Genomic DNA, 19195 nt, shown 5'->3' on the forward strand with positions numbered 1-19195 from the left:
TATCTTCTTATTGAGGATATGAAGAGGTTGCTCCTAATCTTCATATTGAAGGTGACAGTATTGCACAAGTTTTGGACTTTTATTAAATGCAATAAAGGGTGTACAGCCACTGAACATGTTACAATTAGCTATTAGCAATATATTATGCAGTATCTGTTACTTAAACAACACTTCTCTCAAGATATTTGCTCACACAACCTCTGTCTTTTTTTGTATCTATGTTTTTGAATTGTGGTTAAAGCAGTTTCTTGGTTTGCCAATGGTAAAGCAGGCAATGCTAGTCCACCAAATTGTGTTGGGTATTTTGTCTTCATGTAGTTCTTGAACACTGGCTGTGAAAGCAAATGTTTTAGTTCCTTCTTCATTCCTTTCAAAGTTCTTTGTCTCTGGTTTTCTTCACTGTCATTATACCTTTCACCTGAAAATAAGTTTAGTTTTATGTTAAGTATACTTTTCATAGAACTTTAGATTTCAATTCATTATAGACCAAGTTCAAATCCTTTTGGAATAACAATAGATAAGTATATTTTTAAAGAAAGAAACATTGTTTTTTGTGGTTGCAAAATGATTAACATTCCACAATAATGGACCACATTTGGATAATTTGGTTTTCTGGAAAGCAGGCAAAACTGCAAGTGATAAGAGAATAATGCTTAAATATTAGGAAAGATACTTAACATTTTAAATACCATGATATTTCAGCTTCATACTAATCTCATATGTTTCAATGTTTATTTCAGTCTGTAAGCAAAATGTTAAATATTAACTAAACATCATTACTTTTTCCTTGTTTTGAGTGAAAAATCTTTAATGGAATCAGTCACCTTGATGACATCATTGTTGCTGGGTCCTTGAAAATGATGCCTGATAACAACTGTTGTAAGGAAAGGGGAAGGTGACAGCATAAGGAGAATAGTGTATCTCAAACAGGAATGTCTGGATTTATGTGCAAACATGAACACCCCTACCTAGTTTATCAAACAGTTGTCATTTAAAAAAAAGTCTAGGCCTGTATAAGTTTATTGCTTACCCATTAGGACATTATCCTCCAAATCCACCTCAAGTGCTTCAGCAGCTTGCTGAAACCAGCTGTTATGTTGTTGTGCTTTATTGTGCTGGTATTCCATCTTTTCTATGCTTCGAGCTATGTTAACACGTGCCTGTAAAGGATGAAGCAGAGAGTTTCAGTATTGGCCACAATTCTCTTTGATATTTAAATGTGTACTGAGTGTATTAAAGTTCATAAGTGAATATTAAAATCTTAGAGGTACACTGAAACAAGCATAAGCTGTTTAACTCCTTAAAACTCTTCTAACATTCAAAAAGATTACAACTGATCTGTGCCCTAAATCTGTATACCTATCTTTTCCCCATATTCATAATACTTTTGGTCAACATTCTCAGATTTAAGATTAACAACTAGCCTTGCAGCAATTTTTACTACTTTTTACAGCTAGATGCTTTGCCAAACTTCAGTCCAAAAAGAATATGTCTAATTTTTAGACATGCCCCTCTCTAACTATCACTATTGGTTTCCCTATGATATTTTAAACTTTAATCAAATTACCTCTTAACCTTCTAAATTCTGGAAGTAAAACCATTGTTAATGTAGCCTCCTTTGCAATTTAGCCCTTGGCATCCAGCTATCATTCTAGTAATTCTACGTAGCATTCCCACTTGTGTCCCTTCCCTAACCTGAGGTGAAGAGAACTGATCATAGTAGTCCAGGTGTGACCTAAACGTGACTTCTTTTGTGCTTTACCATAACTTCAACAATGAATCTACTCGAAAACATAAATGGTCGTATTCCATTTACTGTTTACTCCTGTGTTATCTTCTGCAGCAGTTTTTGAAATATTACTGATTTACTCTATGTCCATTCACTCCTTTGACACTGGACCTCCACTGCTTCTTACATAGATAAAGCAGCACCAGCTGTGAGTTTAGCTTTATAAACAGGATTAACTGTCCATACAATTAAATCACATTTATTACTTGTCAAATCTTTCATCCATTTCATAAAAAAACTGACTTTTCATCTGAACCAACTGCTTCCTTAATTATGGAAAAACTGGTTTATCTATCAAAGCTGCTGCTTGCATGGGAGTTGATGGGAAACTTTATTCAATTTCTCTAATGTCATTCAAGTAAGTTCTGATGCCTTGTAAGTAAATTGAAGGATGGAGCACACAATGAGAGTGTAACTTTAAATAAAAACAAGAAATATTGGAAATGGTCAGCAGCATCTATGTTTTTCTCTCCAGAATTAATGATTTAGGGGAAAAAGAAAATGTTGAGCAATCACAGCAGCAGGCTGTTAATATTTGAATTCTGGGCCAAAGCTTTTATCCATGCCTTTGCCAGCTCTCCACTTGAATATTCTAATACTCACCTGGCTACTATGTATTTGAACTCAATTGAAACACCAAGTCCTTTTCATTTGTTACCCCTGAGCTCTTTTCCTTATCTTTGCTACTCCTTTTAATCTGCCTTTTGCTTTGCCTTTCTCCCCAATTTTCTTTAGCTCTGGGTTGCTGTACTCTTCCAATTTAGATGTCTTGCATGGAACTTTTTATTAAATTATTATATTCAAGCAGTTATGCCCCACACTGCCTGGTTCTAAGCCATGAACATCTGTCCACTTGCCTATTCTCCTTTTAAAAAAAAATCTACTGCTTTGACCAAGCATTCTGACCTAATGTGTTTATACCATGGTGTTAGATTTTATTTAGCACTATTGAAGTTCCTTGGAATGTTTTACTATGTAAATGTTGATCACATTTTATTCAAAATTCATTTTTAATATCCATCAAACTTGTAGATGATGTGTTATTGCTTACAAAATGCACTGGATAATTAATCTAACATTTGCAGTGTAAAACAATTATAACTGAAGATCCATTGTTATGGTGGAGAAACCTTAACACTATATTCAATAAATAAATCTGATTAGAGTAGGATGATTATCCTGCATCACTACCTTGAATGCCGTGGAGAGTATTTAATAAACCAAAAGAAGAACAGACCAGGATAATTAAAATTAGGTACTATATTTATAGTATTTATCTCAACTTTACCCAGCTCCAGTTGTTCCTTTGGAATTGATGTCATTTTTGATTTTTGCATGTGTGAAAAGGTAGTGCTATTCAAGGACATGGGTAGGAGTTATTGAGCTTGTCACCATCAGGGAGCTGAAGCACCACAGCTGCTTTAGTTACTTCAGCCCCCACAATATCTGACTCAATTCTTTCACTGTAACCACCCCCAAATTACAACTCTTCACATTGTCTCATAAATTATAGGAAATGCTTTTACCAGCTGATATTTTAAAGTTGAGACTCAAGCCATTTAAATGGAGCAAACATATTAATGAGAAAGTTAAAAACTGTAGCGGTGCTGCTTCATTCTCTCAAAAAGAATGTTTGAATATCAAATATTAACAGGACCTATACAATAAATGGTAGGGACCTCTGGAGTGTTGATATACAGAGGGACCTTTGGTGCAAGTTCATAGCACCCTGAAAATGGTGACACAGATGGATGGGATAGTGAAGAAGGTATTTGTTATGCTTGCCTTCATAGGCTGAAGCATTGAGTAAGAGTTGGGATGTTTTGACAAAGCTGTACAAAGCACTGGTTGGGCCACACTTGTATACTTCTGGTCATGACACTACAGGAAGGATGTGGTAGCATGAGAAAGAGTGCAGAAGAGATTCATCAGGGTATTCTTGTAAGGAGAGATTGGATTGGTTGGAATGTAGGAAGTGGAGTGGTGACCTTAAAGAAGTTTATAAAATTATGAAGGGCATAGATAGAGTTTTTTCCTAGGGTGGGAGAATCTAAAACTAGAGGGTAGGTTTAAGGTGAGAGGAAAGAAACTTATAGGAGAATTGAGGAGCAAGTTTTTCCACACAGGATGGTGCATGTATGGAATAAGCTGCCAGAGGAAATGGATAGAGGCAGAATCAATTACAACCATTAAAAGGCATTTGGATAGGTACTTGATGGGAAAGGAGTAGAGGGATACAAGCTTAAAGAGGGCAAATGAGATTAGTGTAGACAGGCATTATGGGCGAGCTGGGCCAAAGGTCCAGTTTCCTTTACTGTACAACTCTGACTCTGTCATTACCTTTGTTGTCACTTTCTACCATGTTCTCACTTTCACAAGATCCATCTCACACTCCTTCCTCTTGAGGAATAAATTAGCAACTAATAACCACTGTAAGCCCACAACCTCCCACAATTATCTTAACTATACCTCCTCTCAGCCTGGTTTCTATAAGGACTCCATTCAGTTCTTCCAGTTTCTCTGACACCTGTCGGATCTCTTCTGATGACAACCTTCCACACCAGTGCCACGTAGATGTCTTCCAGCATAATTGAAAGGGCTTTCAAATGCACCAATTTCTTCTTCTGCTCTCACCTTTTTTCCCGTCCCATTAATCTTCCACCCTGCAAATCTCCATGTTTAATCTATCTTCCTTGTAATTTCTCTTACCTTCATGAGACCATCAACAGGCACACCCCCCTACTCCTCCTCCAAGCACTGTGCAGGAATTACTATTCCCTCCACAACTCCTTGGTTTACTCGCCACATACACCACCACCCACCCCCTTCCACGCCAGTCAAGAGATGGAACACCATGGCCTCCACCTAATCAGAGACATTTCCTTTCTCTTCATCCCTCTCTTCACAGCAACTTCCCTTGCCACAATTATCTGAACGATCCTTCCAGCTGAAGCAGCAATTTACTTGTACTGCCAATTCAGTATACAGCAGTTGGTGCTCACATTATAGTCTCCTCTACATTGGAGAAACTGAATGCAGATTGGGAGATCCCTTTGCAGAACATCTCCATACAGTCCACAAGAGTGATCCTGAACTTCCAGTTGCCTTTCACTTTAATTCTTGACCCACTCTCTCACTGTTTTAACAAATCTATGCACAAGGAGCATCTCATCTTCCAACAAGGTTACATCCCTCAGGATTTCATGTTGAATTCAACAATTCCATGTAAACAATCTTTGCAGTGTTTTGATGAGGATACGTCACTGACCTGTATGTTAACTATTTTGCTCTCCACAGATGCTGAGCATTACCAATGTTTTTTTTTATCATGTCAAATTTCTAATTTCTACCAATTCAGTGTTTGGTTATCTCACAACTCTTGCACTTTTTTTTCTCCCCTCTGTTCTCATTCATCTACAGACAAATCACCTGTGACTAGCAAGCCTCCATCATCCTCTCCCCGTTAGCATCTGCTGCACCACCACCATTTCGTTCAGTCTCTCTTGGTCTCCACCCTATCAGGGAGATTCCCATTGTTCTCTCCACTTCTTCTCTGCAACTTAAAACATGTTTGGTTTCTAACTTTTCTTAGTTCCAGTGAAAAGTCTCTCCCCACAGGTGCTGTCTGTTGAGCAGCTACTTAAAACAGATTTGTCAAGTCAGAAAGCTGACATTAAAGCCTTGCTCTTTCCAATGCACAAGTCCACCCATTTAACATGCTTTCTTCTCCACTCTTTCCTCTTAAAGTTTTAATTGTTGATGGACGATTATACTGTGTGAGCCTCTGGCAGTGGTGCAATAATAATGTTTTTGGGAAAATTATAGTCAAGGACAATTTATTTGCTCAACACTAACAAGGCTTTCAGAGGTGGTTACTGTTCAGGAGTAGGGTGGAAACTAGTCGATATTTCTCTTCCATGCACTCTTGTATTCTTTTACTTTTGCCAAAGTGTATTAGAAAATCATTACATAGAGTCAAACCTGAATGAGCTTATAAACACCACCACTTTAATTCAATCGCAATATCTCAAACAAAATTGATTTCCTGATCATGATTTGGAATTGCACTACTTTAAGATGCTTCCTGCTCCATTTTTGCTTTTCACCAATATGAATGTTCTATTTTAAAATGTCTCACTCTAGAAATCTTTAACTAGATTTTAGCACTACAGAGACAATGAGTACTGAAAAAGTTGATTGATAGTCATTTAAAACCTATATTCTGCTGAATGGCCAGATATAGAAGCAGCTATGTGCACCTAGCAGGACAGTATTCAAAGCACTGTGTTTAAACCACACCAGTTAATTTTCAGCTTTTCAAAAGAAATCAACTGAAACTGATTCAAGCTTTGCTTTAATCTCTAATTTACTTTTGCAAAAACTCATCATTTCTCAATCACATTCTGGCAAGAGTAAACAACTTGAGGGTCTGAAAGTGAATGTTAACCTGCCTTTGCATGAGAAATTAGTGATGATGGTCCAGCCTCAATGAAGTGCTGCATTGGTCAATCCATTAAAATTTTAGTCCTATCACAGACAATAGGTCCGATATTCATAAAAATGGACTAGACCATTTGAATACACCAATGTAATGGCTGTAATTCACTTAATTCAAACCTCAACACAGAAAGTTGTGAAATTGTCTTAAATAAATCAGCTAAATTGTGGACCAGCAGAAAATAAAGCAATCATGAAAACTACAAGTGTTATAGTAGAAGTCCAACTATCTTAGAAAGCATCAAACCCGGTTTACATGTAGCTCCAACTCCACGTAATAACTTGTTCTTAATGTCTTCTGAATTAGCAAAACCAGCTAGTCTACTTTCAAAGTATGTTGGAGAAGGACAATAAATGCAAACACTATTTATAGTCATAAAATACAGAAACAGGCCCTTCAGTCAACCATCAACTTCCTATCTAAGTTACCAGCTATTTATGCCTTTGTTCTGACGATCTAGTTTCACCATCTGTACCATTAAAAATGTGAGATTCTGCTACTACCTTGACCTGCTTCATCAATGTGCAATTGAGGCAAGATATTTTAAATTAATGAAATAAAAGGCCTGATCAACAAACCATCTTAGCATATTTATTTTACAAAATATTCTTTTCTCGCTGATGCAAAGGAATAAACAGTCTGCTCCTGGAATCTTGTGGGGTATAGCTATGGAGCATAAATATTAAAGGAAGTACTTGTTTTAGACCTTTAATAATGAGATTCTACTGTTAAGCCACTAAGATCTTGTATTGATTTTTGAAATTAATGCACAGTATTCCTCAATATGCTCTTTACCCTGATTATTTTTTTAAATTTACTGACATGGTGTAAACCTGATAAATGGAAATTTATGACATTTACCTGTATTGCAGACATACATTTAGCTTGCACTGGGAACAGAGGAACATTTTCATCTTTACCCAAAGCTTTGCATATCTTCTTAAAATGAACCACGTCCCCTGGCCCAACCAACATCAGTGCAAGACCTGCTTTTGTGGCTCGAGCTGTTCTGCCACTCCTGTGAACGTAGATTTCAGTGGTGCGGGGCATCTGTAGAAAAACCACATGTTAACAAAGTTTGAGAGAGTGTGGATGGTATCAAACTTATAGAAAAAGCATATCAGAAAAGACATCAGAAAACTGGACAGAATATATTAAAATGAATGATTAAAAGATTAAAGAGGAAAAGTTTGGAGAACAGATAAAGCCAATCAGAAACGTAAAAAAGAGTTTCTACAGATATTCTATTTGTTTTAATTTGACAAAGAGTTAATTTGAGTTTTAGCCCCACAGAAAGTGCCACCAGGAATTAATAATGGAAAACAAGGAGATGACCAACAGGTATTTTGCGTCAGTCTTCACTATGGAGAATACAAATAATGGCCCAGAAATAGCTGTGAACCAGGAACTGAAAAAGGAAGAACTCAGGAAAATTATAATCAGCAGGAAAGTGGTATAGTGCAAATTGTTGGAACTGTGGGCTGACAAGTCTGGGTCCTGATGGATTGGATCCTAAGGTCTTAAAGTGAAAAGAAAGATTAATTTTTAATTTTCTAAGATTCCCTATATTTGGGAAAAGTTCCAGTTGATTAGAAAATTGCAAGTGTAATTCCTTTATTCAAAGAGGGAGATTGAAAGCAGGAAATTACTGGCCAGTTAGCTTAATATTTGTTATCGGAAAAATGTTAAAAGTTATTATTAAGAGGTGTTAGAACAAGGCACCTACAAAAAAAAAACTTAAGGGTGATCCTGATATTAACATTAACATGCTTCCTTAAAGGAGACCAATTAATCATGGACAGTTTAAGCTCAAGTCTGCTGGAGTTTGGCAGACAGAGGCAACTTGATTGAAACAAAAGCTTACGAGGTGTCATGACAGAGTGGATAAGGAGAGATTGTTTTTTGCTTGTAGGAGAATCTAGAACTTGGGGGGAGGGGGGGTCATGATTGATAAATAAGGATTTGCCCATTCAAAAAATAGATCAAGTAATTTTATTTTCCTCTGAGGGTTCCAAGTCCTCAGAACACTCTTCCTTACAGGGTGTGGAAGTATAGTTTTCATATATTTTTAAGACAGAGGTACAGTGTTTATTCCTTTTGCTAATTTGTATGTTAAATACTGAAAGGAGTTTGCATTAGAATCAAGTCTATTCTCTGATGTGCTGGGGTATTTCTTAGGGGTATTTTAAAAGGATAAATCACCAAGTTCAGACTTTACTACTACAACCATACCTGATAATGAATAACATGTTGTACATTTGGAATGTCCAGACCTCGAGCTGCAACGTCAGTGGTCAATAAAACACAGCTGAAATACAATGAGACAGATAATCATTGTGAACATTTCCTAGTGTATGACCAAACATTCCAAAACACATCTACAAAAAGAATTAATGCTTTCACAATAACAATACCTAAATGGCTCTTCCTACTCAACTATTTTTATCACTGACGTAACATTTCATTTATTGTAATTAAACATATCACTGAATCCCAAATGGAAAGTCTGAAGCTTATATTTAAAAAAGAAGTGAGGGTTTGTGTCAGGCTTTAGGAACAGATTATTTCGCTTTTCTGCCCTGCTGCATTTACTCAGGCAGATGCTGTTTCATGAATACTATACAATTTCAGCCAAGCATTACTTCATTTTTATTATCTAACTCAAAATGCAGTTGTCAAGCATGATAATTTGAACAAATGTGTTCATATATGTGTACAACACTTTCTTTAAGCAATTAACATTTTAATGGCTGATCTAGGCTGGCCTTAACTCTTCTTCAGTGCCAGTTCCCCATAATCCTCAATTTCCCAGTCTTTCAAAAATTTATCTACTTCCACCTTAAGTACTTCTAATGATCTAGCCTCCACAACCCTCAGAAAGAATTCCAGAGATTCACTAGCTTCTATGAAAAGAAAACCCAATGTACCTCAGTTTTAAATGACTAGCCCCTTGTAACCATGTCCCCTCATTCAAGATACTCCCACTAATGAAAACATCTCAAAATCTACCCTGTCACACCTCCTTAGGACCTTGTATGTCTCAATAAGGTCACCCCTTATTCTAAAGAATACAGATCTAGTTTAGCCTCTCTTGACAGTAGAATCCTCTCATCCCAGGAATTAACCTGGTGAATCTCTTTTGGACTGCCTCCAATGCTACCATATTTTTTTGTAGGTAAAGGGACCAAAACTGTGCACTGTACTCCCTATGTACTTCACCCATTTACAGTCTCTGTTTAGATAATAATCTGCCTTTTGATCCCTCTTGCTGAAGTGGATGACCTTACACTTTCCCACATTGAATTCCATTTGCCAAGTTTTTGCCCAGTCACTCAATCTATCTACATCCCATCACAGGGTCACAATATTCTCATCACAACATGCCCTTTCACCTATTTCTGTGCAATTGGCAACACACATACTCAATTTTTTTTTAAAGCAGCTCCAACTGAGCTTCAGAGCTCAAAAGCTTCATGCATTGACAATATACCTTCCATTAGACTTTTGGAAGCTTACCTCTCTCTTTCAGCAAATCTTTCTAAATTCTTCAACCTCTGTTTCTGGTGCATGTTTGCATGTAGCGGCAGAGGACAACATTCCAAAATAGTGAGCACTGCATTCAGACGCTTGATACAATCTATACTATTTGCAAAGACCATAGTTCGGCCTGGATATTGAAGTAAGAAGTAATACAGATAGATGTCTTTTTCCTCTACCTCACAATGGATTCTGGTTTCAGTGAGGGTCTCAACTGTGCCCTCTTTCCTGGATAAATCAATGACTTTTGGTTTTCCTTTGAGGCCTACTTTTTGCATTAGAGCTTCTAACTTTGTTTCTGCACTCATTTTTTTGATATTCTTCTTTCCCAATACTCTTGTAGGAACTTGATGAACCATAGTTAAAGTGGCAGAAAATATGAAGGTTCTTCTTTTTGGGTGATACTCTTTATCTTGTAGCAGCTCTAGAAGTTGAGAGAGTTCTGCGAAATGTCCTTTTTCAACCATACGATCTGCTTCATCAATCACCAGGCACCTTTGTCAATTGGACAACAGTCAAAATTATTCAGAATTTATCAGTTCATGGTGTAATGCATTTTTGTTTTTTTACAACACATCTTTATCTGTTCCTGTAATTTACAATATATCTACTTTACAAAGAATATACCCAGGTTTAAATGTTAATTCAGATCCAGTGTGCACCTAGGCAATATTTACCACATTTAAAGCATGGATTTTTCTTTCAGTTATGTAGTTTATTAAAAACTGCTAAGGCCCATGCATGCTTTAATTTGATCAATGAAAGATTACACAAACTAGAAAGTATTATTCAAAGTAAAGATTGCAATTCATAAAATTCAAGTGAACTGAGTTTAGTGTCTGTGATATATTAGCTATGTTAAAGGAGTTGAAATCCAAAGACAAGGACTAATATAGAGAATGCAAGTTGTTACAACATCAAATGAAAATTTGAATTCATTCAAAAATCTGTAAGTTAAAAAGAGAGCAGGGTGCTGTCAGATTGTTGTGAAAACTCAACTAATTCACTAATGTTCTTTATTGCAGGGAATTGGCCATTTGTACCCAATCTCTTTGTGATTTCATGTCTCATACCAATGTATAGCATTCACATCTTTTGTAGTCAGATAATGGTCTATTCAAACTTTACTGCAGGCCTTCAGCACATAAGATAAGCTGACATATTGATACTAAAAACAGAACACTAGAAGAACCCAGTGGGTCAAGCAGCATCTGTGGAAGCAAAAGGTGTAAGTTGATATTTGCCTCCACAGATACTGCTTGACCTGCTGAGTTCTCACAACATTGTTTTTTTTTGTTCCAGATTCCAGCAGTAGCAGTCTCCTGTTTTCTGACATATTAACACACTACTTTGGGAATATTACATTGTTACAGTTACCATCTTTAAGACCTTACATTAATGTCCTGTTTTCTAAGATAGGTGTAAAAGATCCTATGACATAATGCAGGACACTGGCTAACATTCACCCATCCAATGTCACAAAATCAAATTATGATTATTTATTTCAATTTTATTTGTAGGATCTGTCTGAAAATTAGATCCATTGCAATAGCAAATATAATTGAAACGTAGTTAATTGGTTGTGAAATGTTTCAAGATATTCTAATGTTGTGAGAAGCCAAACATAAATAAAAGTTCTTTCTTTCAACCATTGTATAATCAGTTACAAATGTTATTTGATGATGCATCATTACCATTTCAACACATTCAAAATGACTATGGCTCACCTGAGCTGTTTCAAATGAGAGAGATGTGGATGTCTTTCCTTTATCAATTCCCACAATCTCCCTGGTGTTGCAATCACAATTTCTGGCCTACGATTCAAAATTCTTTCCTGTTTCTGGGCAGCCATTCCTCCAACTATTGTTGCAGTTTTGATCCCTATAAAGGTATAGATTCAGGATTTATTAATTCATCAGTGAGGAGCAAATATATTGCACAATAAATTAGAACAGGTACAGCAACCAACTAGGGAGGCGAATAGTACAAGGGGATGCAGTATAATAGTATAAGGGAATGCTACAAATACATAGGGTTTTTGGTTCCATTCCTGGAGTAGTATATACAGTTTTGATTTGATTCTCTAGATATATATTTCCCCCAGAGGATGTGCCAAGAGAATTCAGCTGATTGATTCCTGAAATGAGAAGGTGAACCCGAGAAGATAGCAAGAAGAATGGTCCCATCTTTTATAATTTAGTAGAATGAGAGGTGGGATAGGATAGATGCTCAGAGGCCACTTTCTCTTTCCTGGAGAATCTAGAACAAAAAGTCACAGTCTCAGGATTAAGGGGCCTGCCATTTCAGACTGTGGTGAAAATAAGTTTTACTCAAAGGGTTTCACTCAAAGACAGAGATTAACCAAAATATTTTCTCTCAAGAGGATTGTGAATCTTTGGACCTCTTCTTCTAAGGGTGATAGAAATAGTCTGAATATTTTTAATGGACAAGATTCTCGATAAGCAAGGGGATGAAATGTTACTGGGGTAGGCGAGAAATGTGGAGTTAAGGATACAATCAGATCATCCATTATCTTATTGAATGGCAAAGCTGGCTCCTGGGGCCAAGTGGCTTACTCCTCCTCCTAATTTATATGTTTGTAAAGGGACTGTTGTATAAAAATATACACATTCATGGGCATGAAGAATTGTTATCTTCATCTCATATTTCATGGTTTCTCCAGATTCAGTACCATTCTTTCTGTTGGGTTTCACAAATTTAAATGGAATACTTTTCAAACTGTGAGGTGCAATACTGTGATTTCCACAAACATATTTATGAAAGCAATGCAGAAGCAAAACAACCTGCAAAAGGAATTCTATTTAGTTGTAAATCATTAGTTCAAAGACTACTGAGTTTAGTGGGATGTACTGTTGAGCGTTGTTCCTACTCATTTGCATGCTATTAAAAGGTATCAAGGTAACTACATTAAGAAATGTGGTTCTCTAGTTTGCATACAATAAGCAAAATGGACCACTTAAGATGGAACATCCATTGAACTCTGGCCCAACAATAAAAATGAAGCATTGAACTGAATTAATTTCTAAATATAAATAAGAATCATGGAAAGAGGAGAAATGTAAAACGAGACCATCTTGGTACTTACTGCAAATTATGTGAAATTTGATATTTCTTTTTGATTTCATCTAGTGTCAAGTTCAGAAATGTATCTAAAGTAACATTACTATGCTGCAAAACACTGTAGATAGCATTACTTACCAGTGAATTTGGTGACTGCATCAATGTGATGCTTTACCTGGACAGCTAATTCCCTTGTTGGAGTCAGGACCAGGCCCAAGAGTGGATTTTCAACATCAGAAGCCTCACCAATCTCAAAATCAAAATTCACATTGTTGATCACTTTTACACAACCCAGGCTGTAATTCTCTTCATTGTCATTTCCTTCCACCTCTTCACATTCCTCCAGGTGTTCACTGTCAATTTCCATTAGGTTTTCATGATCTTCATTAGAATCCTGCTTCCCTTGTTGTACTTCCTCATTTTTCTTTGATTTGGCTTGTTTAGCTTGCCGCCACTCTAATATAAGGTGGATCATGGGAATAGCAAATGCTAGCGTTTTACCACTACCTACAAATTAAAAAAAAAAGGTCATTGGAGTTATGCAGTTCATCTTGAATGACCAGATCAAGAATGTGAGAATTCCAGAAGAGTGATCTGTATTACAATTAAAATCCAAAAATCCTAGAATTTTTCTATTGACGAACACAACAAAAGTTGTTACTTATGATAGTGTCAGGCTTATTTTTTTTTAAATAAGATTTTAGATTCAATGCACCACAATAAAAACTTGATGAGGTTACTTGTCAAGAAATGAAAACAGAAAATGCTGGAAAAACTCAGCAGGTTCGGCAGTGAAAAGAGGAACAGTTGATGTTTCAGGTCAATTTTAATGAAACATCTCATTGCTATTATGGTAAATACCTCATTTAATATAATGGGACACTGATATAATAGACCATAAGAAAGAGCAGCATTTCTATTTTACTTCAAGGTTGATAATATGAACAAATAGGACACAAACTTAATGAACTGGGGAAAAGGTCACAATAAGAGAATCAGAACAACACTGAGCTCTAACCCTGACATATAAACTGTGTTTGGTTTCTCCGATGCAGAGGAGATCCCATTGAGAGTACTGAGTGCAGCCTACTAAATTAGAAGAGGTACAAGTGAATCACTGCTTCACTTGGTTGACTTGGATGTGAATGTAGGTGGTGTGATCAGTAAGCTTGCCGATGATTGGTAGCATTGTAGATGGTGAGGAAGGTTGTCTATGGATACAGCAGAATATGGATCAGCTGGAAAGTGGGTGGAGCAATGACAAATGGAATTTAATCCTGAGGTGATGACACAGGTCCCATGGCAGGGGTGTCTAAGACAAGAGGGCATAGGGTCATGGTGAGAGCGAGAAGGTTTAGAGCGGATCTAAGAGGATGATTTTTCACATAAGAAGTGGTCGTAGTCTGGATTGTGCTGCCTGAAGAGATGGTGGGGGCAGGTACTCTCAAGACAATTAAAAAGCATCTTGATAAGTACTTGGAATTGGTGAGGCAGACATGGCTATGGACCTAGTATGTGGACATAGTGAACCAAAGAGCCTGTTTTTGTGCTGTATGACTACAAGTATTTAATTCTTCATCCCACTCCAATTCTGACACCTTTATCCTTGGCTTTGGACACTAACGAAGTCAAATGCAATCTTAAACAACATTGCATCTTCCAACTTGGCACATTACAGCCCTCAGGACCTAACACCAAATTCAACAATTTCAGATAACCAACCTTTCCAGTTTTTTATCAAATCCAGCCAGTCCTGATTCAAGTTCATTAACCGGTAACATTAATTCTGTTTACATCTCTCCAAAAATGCTGAACGTGCTGGATATGTCTACTATTCTGTTTTTATTTCAGCCACGTTAAGTATGACTAACCTATATTTGGGATTAACTAAACATTCCAAAGCTGCACTCTAAGGCAGCACAAGTACATCTTATTTATACAAAGATAAAATTCCCTACAAAAATTTTGCCCAAGTTTTCAATGAATAAAGTGTTTTTTTTGTGGGGTCAGGTTGCTTTTATATCATACAAGGGAATGTCAACTTGGCTTATTCAGTGCTAGTATTTTCATGTAAACCAGCAGATTGCAAGTCCAAGCTTCACAACAGGAGTTCAACATATGATTTTGATTGATACTTAAGTGCAATATAGAGGGGATGCTACACTCTTGAGTGGTTTTTCAGTTGGGATACTTTACATGTGGGTTTATCTGTCTGTTCAGGTAGAACGGAATGATCCCTTAGCACTGATTTAAAAAATTGTGTTCTCTCAGAACTTTGGCCAATGTTTATTCCTCAACTATTATGCTATTAAAACAGATTACATGGTCATTTATCTTATTTGTGAGACCTTGCTGAGTGCAAAGAGACTGCCGTACTGATCGACTTAACAACATTCTCTGTAACTAAGGTTTCCCAACAGTGGTGCATCCTGAGGACATGAAAGATCTAGATGAATGCAAGTCCTTTCCCATGCCTCATGAAAGGATTTTAACCACTTTTTCATTATAATCTCTTGTATGATGTTTTACACAATTATAATACCAACCTGTTTCTGCAGCACCAAGAATATCTTGTTTATCTCTAATAGCAGGTGGCAGAACCAAGGCTTGGATAGGAGTAGGATAACTATAACCAAGAGAACTCAGAGCCTTAAGTACTGGCTCTGGGACAAACAGATCTTTCCAGGCAGAAACATCAGTCTCCTGCTCAGATGAACATGAATATTTAGTCCAGTTTTTCACTTTGTCATCTAGCCTGGAGGATTGAGAAGCTCCAGACTGTTTCTTCTTCCTCCTTTTCTTTCTCTTTGGAACTACAGCGATATTTGTTTCTGCCTCATTTGTGTCATTTTTATCTGAACATTCAAATTTATTTATATCTTCAGAAGGATTAATATTACCCTCCTCCACTTCGGCAGGCTGAATGTTGAACTTTTTCTTCTTTCTTTTTATCTTTGTTTCTGTCATTGACATTGGTAAATCATCCCCACTAATTTTTTGTTTCTTTGGTGAAGATCTTAACTCCTCTGAGTTATCAAATGCTCGTTTTTTGACTTTCTTCTCTGATGATTTAGTAGCACTAATCAACTCATACTCTGTAAGCTCTTCACAACAGATCAGCCCTTCCAAATCTTCTTCACCAAAACGAGTTGCGTCTATTGCCATTGGCTTCCATTCTCCTGTCACTTTAATTTTTTTTTGTCGGGTTTTAGGCAAGCGAAAAGACTTCATCTTTCTTTCTTTCATTTTGACCTACAAAACAAAAGCACAATTCATAAACTTGTTCTGCTGCAAGTGCTATGGTGTGTTTTCACAACCAGAACAGATTGAAGTGCCAACAGTAAAAAGCAACATTTTTGTTCAATATACAACATTCTTATTAAATATATAACATTCACAGCAAAGAACTTACATGACACTGTAAAGTGAAATGAGACTAGTTTGAAGTCCATACCAAAATGTTAAAAATCAGGTGTACAGTATACATCATGACACAGGTGTAGGCAGGCATGGTAGTGTAGCAGTTAGCGTAACGCTATTACAGCGCCAGCAACCCTGGTTCAATTCTGGCCACTGTCTGTAAGGAGTTTGTGTGTTCTCCCCATGTCTGCGTGGGTTTCCTCCAGGTGCTCCGATTTCCTCCCACATCCCAAAGACGTACAGGTTAGGAAGTTGTGGGCATGCTATGTTGGCACCAGAAATATGGCAACACTTGCGGGCTGCCCCCAGAGCACTCTACGCAAAAGATGCATTTCACTGTGTGTTTCGATGTACATGTGACTAATAGATATCTTATCAATTTTGTCAATTTAGCATATTGATTTATTCTACCTCAGCTGATTCTGTTAACCTCATCTAGTAAATCCTCAGCTGGTCTGTTCTACCTTCCTTTCATTTTTTTTTTACTGCGTCAGATTATGGACAAGCAAACAATAGTTATTGCAAGTGCAGGCAACTTCTACTTTAGATTCTTACAATTATAATACTTTACACCTTTTATCTTTTAGTTCCTAAATGTAACTTTCTTTTGCACAAATACAAAACAATCTTAAAATATGGTACTTGTTAGTGCCTCACCAAGAATAGCAAGGTTCCACAATATCTCCTAATATCACCTGCCAAACATAAGTAATTGATCAATTCAGTTTTTCCTCCTGTAAATGCTGCCTAACCTACAGGATTCAGCCCCTATTTCCTCTGGTATCCCACTCCCCATGGTCCTGGTTTCCTCTGGGGAGACACACAAACTGCCTGTTTAGGGTTTAAGGTCAATGAGACAATTGTAGCATTTTACATCAATTTAACAAAATGTTCTGCATATGCATCACAGCATTCTGTGTAAATGCAAACTCTGAACGAGCTGTGCATAAATGGAAACTTATCATCACCAAGATAGTGGATTGAATAGACTGAACCTGGAATATATATATTTTTAATACACATATAGATTTTGTCAGGAAGGCCAATATTTCAACTACATCACAAATTCTCCAGAAAGTGAGTGTCAGAGACCCTCCTGAGCTGCAACAGAAAATGAGTGATACATTCCCAACATAGGACAGCGCGCAACTTAAAGGGGAACTTGCAAGCAGTGAAGATCCTAATCACTGTTATACTTCTAGGTATTAGATGTCACAGGTTTCAAAATGTTGGCAAAGAAGCTTTAATGAGTTATTGCAGTAGAACTTGTGGATGGTACACATTGCTGGTGATTGTGGAGAAATTTCACAGTGACTGCTTTGACCTAGATAGTGCTGAATTTTTTTTTGAGTATTGTTGGAACTGCATCCATGCAATAGAGGAAATAACTCACCATATTCTTAAGCTTGCGCACTGTAGAAAGATTTGGGTAGTCATGTGATGATTCACTTGCCATACACCTAGTCAGGGATCGGCTTACTTACTTACTGTGACATGGAAGGATGCTGCATCATGGTACTCCTGTAACTGCTATAGCTAAGTTTCTGGTGACTTCCAGGTATTGATGATGGGGAAGGAAGCTGCCATGGGAATGCTATTGATTGGCAAGGAGAAGTATTTATACTTGCTCTTGTTGGATATGGTACTTTTGTGGCATGAATCTTACTTGCCACTTATCAGCCAAAGCTTCAAGGTCTTGGTACCTGTCGGCATGGACTGCTTCATTAACTGAAAGTTGCAAGTGCAGGTAAACACTGTGCAACTACCATAAAGTTCCTAAAATTATCACCCTGTGATGAAGGAAAGATTACTGATGAAGGTGTGTGTTCTGAAAACAAAGCTGTGAGCACATTCTGCAGCTGGGACAACTGGTCTCCAACAACCATTATCATCTCCTTCCAATGAAGGTATACCTCTAACCAGCAGAAAGTTTGCCCCTTCATTTTTACTAGGATGCCACTCTCAGACAAATGCATGACTATTACCAAACCCACCCTCAACATCCTGATGACGGTCGTTGAACAGAAACTTGACTGGAACAGCCACAAAAATACCATCGCTGCAAGTGCGAGACCAGAGGTGGGGTATTCTTGTGGTTCGATCTCACTTCTGAACCAAGGCAGTAGCCATAAGATATAGGAGCAGAATCAGGCCATTCAGCCCATCGAGTCTGCTCCACCATTCAATCATGGCTGATTTTTTTCTCTCTCTCTCAACCCCATTTTCCCACCTTCTCCCTGTAACCCCCTTACTAATCAAGAGCCTATCAATCTCTGCCTTAAGTTCACGCAATGACAGGAATCGACAGGTTCTTGATCAGTAACGAAGCCAGTGGGTTAGAAGCTGAGCGCCCCACTGGTGAGTAACTGCCGTGTGTCTGCACTCGCCCATACTAGTGCGTGGTTAGACCAGTATACCAGCCCGCTGCCGCCACTTTTCTGATGACTGGCGTTGCATTTAGTGGGGAAACCCTCGCCAGGACGAAGCGAGGCGCCGGGCAGCCCACCCGCCGCTTTCCTCACGGTGATTTCTCTCTCCGGAAGCGACCTGAAGCGCGATGCCCGGCCGGCCGCCGAGCCCGGCACTGCCCACAGCCCCGCTTCGCCGAGCCCAGCACTGCCCACAGCCCCGCTTCGCCGCGCCGCTTTACCTGAGGAGCCCGGGCTCCGGCCACCCACTCCACACGCGGTCTCCGGCGGCCCCACTGCGTCACCCGGCAACGACCAATCGCAGACCGCGATACTCCGAGGTGCCCCGAGAGAGAATAAACTTTATTGACAAAGTTTCAAGCAGGATGAAGTTGCTTTGAAGGATCTTTAGGGGGTGAACAGGGAGGGAGGGGGTGAACAGGGAGGGAGGGAGGGAGGGAG

The 19195-nt window shown here is 38.0% G+C and overlaps 1 protein-coding gene across 1 annotated transcript; it reads right to left on the reverse strand.

Annotated features, from left to right (window-relative positions):
* Positions 1 to 60: 60 nt before the first annotated feature.
* Positions 61 to 19068, reverse strand: ddx24 (DEAD (Asp-Glu-Ala-Asp) box helicase 24). The gene is made up of 9 exons (XM_052017019.1): positions 18976 to 19068; positions 15452 to 16157; positions 13044 to 13412; positions 11552 to 11705; positions 9804 to 10319; positions 8520 to 8595; positions 7149 to 7337; positions 1031 to 1160; positions 61 to 418 (listed from the first exon to the last, which is right to left on the reverse strand). The coding sequence occupies exons 2-9, from the start codon at positions 16149 to 16151 to the stop codon at positions 177 to 179; spliced, it is 2376 nt and encodes a 791-aa protein (XP_051872979.1). The 5' UTR covers positions 16152 to 16157; positions 18976 to 19068; the 3' UTR covers positions 61 to 176.
* Positions 19069 to 19195: the final 127 nt, after the last annotated feature.

This window comes from Pristis pectinata, chromosome 1, assembly GCF_009764475.1.
Source record: "Pristis pectinata isolate sPriPec2 chromosome 1, sPriPec2.1.pri, whole genome shotgun sequence".
NCBI lineage: Eukaryota > Metazoa > Chordata > Chondrichthyes > Rhinopristiformes > Pristidae > Pristis > Pristis pectinata.

What these genes read in the sequence shown, in the direction of transcription:
- ddx24 (XM_052017019.1), bottom strand. Translation starts at nt 16,151, where the DNA reads ATGAAAGAAAGAAAGATGAAGTCTTTTCGCTTGCCTAAAACCCGACAA. An exon ending in TCTTGGTGCTGCAGAAACAG is followed by an intron (nt 13,413 to 15,451) that starts GTTGGTATTATA and finishes TTTAATTTGTAG; the next exon opens with GTAGTGGTAAAACGCTAGCA. An exon ending in TGCAGTCACCAAATTCACTG is followed by an intron (nt 11,706 to 13,043) that starts GTAAGTAATGCT and finishes ATACCTTTATAG; the next exon opens with GGATCAAAACTGCAACAATA.